Here is a 7,232-nt window from a genome sequence, read left to right as displayed (position 1 = left end):
GTCAATAAAGTTTTCAATCTGTTTCAATACTCTTGAAACTTAGGACATCAAAACAATGGAATTTTATTTGGTTGAAGAGCGAGTTGTCTTATGAGTTCCAGTTTCAAACTCTATAGTGACTGAGCGTGTAATAGTTGAATTATTTGAGACTTGTTCGCTGACGAATTGAGCACTCAATTGAAGGAGATTAAACTGTCGTTTGTGTGTTAAATATTCCACTCTAACTTTTTGTGAGAAAACCTTTTTCTGGGGATGAATCAATTGGATGGACTATTGTAAAGAATTGAAATAAGTGATTAGGTCCCATTTGAAGCTTCTTGTGCGGATGCCAGTTATGTTTTAACATTTAGGTCCCATTTACCCGATTTGACCATTAACATTACTAACAATATAAGGGTAGAATCATAATCTTATGCCCTGACATTAATGCGCCAGACCCTTAAATTTAATCTACCTAAAATTTAATGTAATTTATATGGTGGGCTCATGTGAAAATATCTAACTAACGGTATAACGACATATCAATTTGTATAAATAAAAAAAAAAGTTTTTTATAAGTGTTTGTATCCCTACCATTATTATTTTTGAAAATATAAGAGTATTTATCTCTTTTTTTTAAGTTTAATACAGTTTAGTACGATTGAAATATTAATTTGTTGTAATTTTATTTACTATGTTGAGATTTTTTATAAGATTTTTTTATATGGATCGCATTAAGTTTCTAAATATTGGCCAAAATATTGCCATTAAAACATGTATATATGTCAAGTGTCGTGGCTAATATAGTATCAAATTATAGAAGAAATCCTAAATTCGTAGTGAATGGTTATGTTCCTTTGTTATTTAAATCTACATTGTCGTGTAAATTGGATATTTGATGAACCTATCAACTGAATACGGGTGAAGTTTATCTTTTTTCTATCCTTCTTTAAAGAGTAACTGAGATGTAATAAGATTTTGTTTCTAAATCCCGGTTGACAAGAGGAAACAATTTACTTTAAAAAGTTGGTTGTACCATTTATATAATTGAACAACAGTAGTATTACGTCTCTATAAATAAATAATGGTTTCTGAATAAAATATTCTCTGAATAAGTGTTTTTACTGAACAAAGATCTAACATAATTTTTGCCCATAAAATATGGAGAAGATCTCATTTAAGTCAACTTTTTTAATCGTCCTCTTGATCACTGCATCTGGTTTGCTCTTGTCTCAATCTCAAAATATTTTTATTAATTTTCTCCTTATCTACACATCAATATTATATTGTTTGTTGTTGCAGATCATAAAAAATAAAATTATTTTACAGGTATCGCGGCACTCGAGTTACCAAGAGCTGAAGCCATCACAGATGCACAAATTCCTTGTACCAACAATGGAGAATGCTTGAGGAAATGTCCATCTAAGTCCGGATTTTGTTGCGATCCTGAGAAAGGACTGGTTTGTCGTCCCAAGGGCGTTTGTATATGCGTTTGAAATTAACATTTATATGCGTTGATTTATCGATGTATCAAGTTGGTATTATGAAATAAAGTCGTTTATCAACTATATCAAGTTTCTAGTTCTTAGAAGATGAATATAATCAATTATAACCATATTCACGTATGAAATTAAAAAAAAAAAGGATATTTTAGTTATTAACCAAATGATGATTGTGAGATGTGTTTTTAGCCAAAGCAACATCTTTTGGGTACTTGTTATGACGGAAGCTAGCTTTTCTGGGACGAAAAAACTAGGAGGGGTTTGATATTAATATTCTTATCGTTCAATTATAAATAGGTTATTGTACACAGTTTTCCTTGAGATGAGTTAGTTTCTCCATACTATTACACACACAAGTGAGTCTCGACGAAGAAATTTCAAAAGTACGAAAGAAGGAAAGAAAAAAAAAAAAAGAAAAAAAGAACACACGCACATAAACACCTAACATGGAGGATATCAAGAATCTTAATCCCTAAAATTGAGTATTTTAAATAAAATAGAAATATAATATGCAAATATACAAATACTATTATTAATATTCTACCCTTCATAACTTCTAGGGATAGCAAAAAGCGGGTTTGGGCTGTACTTTTTTAAGTCCAGACCCAAGCTCACTTTAAGATAAGCATGAGGGTCGGGCTCATTACGGGCCTGGGGCAGGTTTGGGCCATACCCATTGTTTTATTTATTTTTAAATTTTTTTAAGTTATTGTAAATTTAAAATAAATTAATGATCAACAAGTTGTTATAATCATAAATAAAATAAAGAAAATGAATATTTTAAAGTAAAATAATAAATAAAGCAAATAAAAGCTTAAATTTTTTTTTAATGCTGGATTCTCTAATTCAAACACTCTCTTAATTAATTAACGCATAACAAAAAGTTTAGTATCATAATTTTAACTTTTTTAAATTATCATTGATTTATAAATTAAGAATTTAAGTTTTTTTTTTGTTTTTAAGTTACTTTTCAATTTTAATTATATTATTCTAATTTATAAATTTATTTTTTTTAAAAATAGTGGGTGTGGGTCTGGTCCGGGTTTTTTTTTCTTGAACCCTTATCTAAGTCCTCATTTGTGAGAGTCGAGTTGAAGCCCATGGGTCTGGGTCAGGCCGGCCCAAGCTTTTTTTCCCCACCCTAATGACTTCAAATGATAAAACTCATCCATTTCAAAAAAAAAAAAAATGATAGAACTCATCAATTATGAAGTCAATAGTATCTATGTAAAATTTCACTTTGAATTAAAAAAAAAAAATCCATGCTCATTTGTCATAAAATCACCTTGCAATATAGTCGTATAATAGTAAAAATAATGGACCACGGCACCATGCATTGTCTACTCATAACAAAATTACCCATTTCCTCCGACTAAAATCAACATAAACTACTTTTACCCGGTAATTTTCATAATTACCAATAATCTCTCTGGCAATATAATTTTATAATATTACTTTTATTTTTAATATATTTTTATTTATATTTATTATAAATTAAATAAATCATATAAATATAAATTAAAACAAAAATCTTAAGTACTAAAAATAAGAAAATATATTTTTTGGAGTGAATAAAAATTAATAATAGAATATTTTTTTATTTTTTTGTTATTTTTAAATATTTTTCTTATAATAAATATATATTTTATATTTCAAGATAAATTATCAAGTAAATGACCTATTTATTCCTCTTTTTTTAAAAAAATTTTGGTGTTAGGGATTTTCTGTTATTATGAAAATTGTAGGAGTAAGTAATATATTAATTTTAATAGGAAAAAATTAACAATCTTGATAATTAAAAATATATTTTTCTTGGCCAAGCTAAGTAGTAAAAGATTGAAAATGATTCGGGCTTGTATATTTCACTAATTTTGTAAGTAAATACATGTAAAAAACTTTTCTTTCTCGTGCAAGACAAGAGTACATACTACATAGGTCTATAGCCGGTCTATACACATCAATTGTTTGTCCCACCCAAGCAAAATTCAAGAATTCTCCTGTCGCCAACTTGCCATTAGGCTCTATACAGCCCAGTGGTAAGAAAAGGAGTTTGAATGCCCGTAATGACATCGATTTAATTTCTCTCTAATATGATAGTGGCATTCTCTTTAAAATGTGAGTAATTTTTCATTTAATTTAAGAGTAATACTTATACGTCTTTAAGACGCGCTTCAATGAAAATAATGTTCACTGGTCTCCATAATTTCTTAATTGTAAAATATCAGTAATGGGGTAATTGTAGTTAAAGAACAATAAAAACATCTCATATCCAAATTTGTAAGCAGAAAGTTTAAAGCCCCAATTAAATAAATTAAAAAGAAAAATAAAATGAAACAAAATGAAAAATAGATCCATCAATTATAACAGTTATTTTTGAAATTATCAAGTGGTCCCTCAAATGTGTTTGTGTGCTGAATCTGCTTCAGCTGATGAGGAAGGAGCATTCGAAAATTATCTTGGCATAATTGTCTGGGTCATGCCAATTGCCAGCCCATCTACTTTATAATAATTATCCAGTCAAGCAACAGTCAGCATACTTTCACCGGCTCCGATACATTCTCTCTCTCTTTCAATTTTGAACAAAGCAAAGAAGAGGAAGCAGAGTAGCTACTAAAAACCGACCAACAACAGAGCAACCAGTGAACTAACCACCATGTCTACTAGATCCAGCTCAGCCACAGCTCACCACCTCATCCTCTACTGCAGTAGCAGCATTTTTGCCCTCATCTTTTTCAGTATTGCTCCAACAACCACCACCGCAACTGACCACATTGTTGGTGCCAACAAAGGCTGGAACCCTAGCATCAACTACACTCTCTGGGCCAACAACCAAACCTTCTATGTCAATGACCTCATCTGTAATCTCTCTCTCTCTCTCTCTCTTGTTTGCTCTCTTTTTACTTTGATACTTAGAGATGGGTCTGTATGCAGAAAAATTTAAACTTTACGACATTTTGTGTTGGATCTGTATTGGATTCATAGTTTTACTGTTAAAAGATCGAAACCCATTTGGCTGTTTCATCTTTATGTGATAAAAATGCTTCAGTTAGCTAACTTTTCGATAATCCTTAACTTTTCTTGCTGCTCTTAGTTTCCTTAAGAAATAGTAAAGGGTCTTGCTTTTTTTCTTGTTTGCTTTAGCAGTAAGAATTGAACCAAGATGTATAGGCAGTGAATTAAGATTAGGGGTGTGTTTGGGGGGGTTTTGGTGTTGTGGTTTTTATTTCAAAGCTACGTAAACATTAGCTATAGCAGTCCCAAACATATCCTAATTAAATTGAGATCTTTTAATCTTATGAGATTTTTTGTTTGTTAATTATGGCAGCATTTAGGTACCAAAAGACACAATACAATGTGTTTATGGTGAACCAAAGTGGTTATGACAACTGCACCACAGAAGGGGCATTGGGCAATTGGAGCAGTGGCAAAGATTTCATACTTCTGGACAAGGCCAAGAGATACTACTTCATTTGTGGCAACGGTCAGTGCTTCAATGGCATGAAAGTATCTGTTCTTGTCCATCCTCTGCATTCACCACCCTCAGCTGCCATTGCGGCCAACGATACGTCATCAAAATCTTCAGCTCCTCCACCGGTGTTGCATACGGGTTTGGTGAGTTTACGAGCTTTATTTGTGGCTGTACTTCCAATTTGGCTAGGAATGGGATGGATCTAGAATGTTATAGTTTCAGTTTTTAAGCCCTGTGAACAGCTGTGAGTGTATTATTGTCATTGTTTGTTAATGATTTTATTTGGCTTAATGCGGCTTTATTCAACCTTATCAGCAACTTTCCCTTGGGCATTGTCAAGTGTAAGAATGTATCCAATCCCAGCTAGTTCTTAAGTCTGTGTGTGCTTTTCTTGGGTTAATGGATTTCTTTGTCATTCTGAAAATTTCTGCAATTGATTTTATGCAGTTGGAATGATTACACTTAGTTAGACGCATAATTCTAACAGGTCGTGTATGCAGATTAATGCTGTCAGATTTGTTAAATGCATACACCATCAATGCTACACATTTTGCTTTGTCTGAACGTCGTTGATGTATCGATGAGGCTAAATTTCCGTTTACAGAATACAAATGGTGCTAGAAAATAGTATTGCTTTCCTTGAATATTTTTATCAATAATGCTTTCTAAAATATAATTAGAAAATTACGAGGTAAAGCAGTGCTGATATATTTCTGGAGAACTATGTTATTGGTTGAGCTTTTAATATCTATGTTTTCTGTTACTTATGGACATAGCTTGCTTGGTTAGATCATTAAACTACGTGATCTACTGATAGAATCCTTGTTACAAGAATTTAGTAGAAAAGTTATGTTTCATTTCATTGTGATGGATTGGAGTGTGTAATAAGCTAAGAAAAAGCCCTATTCCATTGTAGTGCAACCTCTATAAATTAATACTCGGTAAATTAATAATTTTGATAAATTAATAAGATAATATTTTTTTCTAAAACCCTTTCATTTTCTCTTTTTTTTTTATGGTAGTATTCATAGAATATTTTTTATTATTATGTCCTCATTGCAAGTTGTTAGATTGAGCACAAATATACAAAAAATTAATAACTAAAATTGTGTTAGATAATTTATTTACAGCTTGTTTGGTTATATTGTTGTAAATATGTGATAGATCTCTTAAAATTGGGTGTTGAATAGTTTTATTGATGTTTTAAGTAAATAAAGTTATTAATTTAAATAGTTTGAGTGAAATTTTTTTAAAATTTTAAAAAGTGCACAAAATCAAACTTAATTTTTTGAAATTAGTATGTAATTATCCAATAATAGAGTGGTCAAAATAAAGACTAAATAATCAATCATTTTGTTCAATTCTCTTGTTTTGAAAGATCTAGTAGTTGGGGCAGAAAAAAGCAATTAGCCATTGGGCCTTCGGGTCCAATGATTTCAGTTAAGAGAAAAATAGTTCTCATGATGCCTTCCATTATCTTGAAAACTTTGAAAATGAATATAAAAGAGGACACAAAGATAATGAAAGAGGATAATTCTGGAGAATTAATTTAAGCAAAGCAGAATCTGTCAAGTGCCAACCCACAATTTTTATAGATGAGTAATTCTTTGTTTCATAGATGAAGAAAGAAAACTGTAAAAAATGGGACATTAATTTTCAAAATCATTTGCCGGGGTTCTCTTCAAGATAAAAATCCACCTACGAAGAAAGGCCCAAGAAGTAGGGTGAAATATTGTGGACTCATTCCATCAAAATGAAGCAAGTGTGTTCGTAGAACTTGAAACAGCTTAAACATTTTAAGAGAAGACTAAGATTCTCTAGGGATGGGCATGGGTTAAGTTTGATAGGATTTTTATTATTGAATAGGTTGAGATAAAATCAACACAACTTTTAAATTATCGGATTGAATTGGGTTGGGTTGATTGAATTGAAAACTCGAAGTTAGATTAAAATTAAAAAATTAAATAAAAAATACGAAAGTTGAAATAAAACTTATTGAAATCAAATATAAATATATTATATTATGAAAATTTTATTCACTGTCTAGTATTCGAAAAGAAAATTAAAAAAATATAGAATAAATAGATAAAAAAAGTACCTTAGTTGACTGAAAATTGAGATTTAAGAGAGTGAATTTGTTTTGGAGTTAGAGTTTAGAGTAGTAGATACAAGAACAAAATAGCCTCTTTTATAAAAGAATAAAAAATAGATTAGCCGTTTAGATTTTTAGGATTTTGCAATTGATCTTATTATTATTATTATTATTATTTATGTGGATTGGG

The 7,232-nt window shown here is 30.4% G+C and overlaps 1 protein-coding gene across 1 annotated transcript; it reads left to right on the top strand.

Annotated features, from left to right (window-relative positions):
* Positions 1-3,873: 3,873 nt before the first annotated feature.
* LOC18037052 (lamin-like protein) lies at positions 3,874-5,478 on the top strand. Its single transcript, XM_006427580.2, has 2 exons — positions 3,874-4,339; positions 4,807-5,478. The coding sequence occupies exons 1-2, from the start codon at positions 4,135-4,137 to the stop codon at positions 5,154-5,156; spliced, it is 555 nt and encodes a 184-aa protein (XP_006427643.1). The 5' UTR covers positions 3,874-4,134; the 3' UTR covers positions 5,157-5,478.
* The last annotated feature ends 1,754 nt before the right edge of the window (positions 5,479-7,232 follow it).

Source organism: Citrus clementina, unplaced genomic scaffold (genome assembly GCF_000493195.1).
Source record: "Citrus clementina cultivar Clemenules unplaced genomic scaffold, Citrus_clementina_v1.0 scaffold_7, whole genome shotgun sequence".
Lineage (NCBI taxonomy): Eukaryota > Viridiplantae > Streptophyta > Magnoliopsida > Sapindales > Rutaceae > Citrus > Citrus x clementina.
This window is presented reverse-complemented; position numbering and strand designations above follow the sequence as displayed.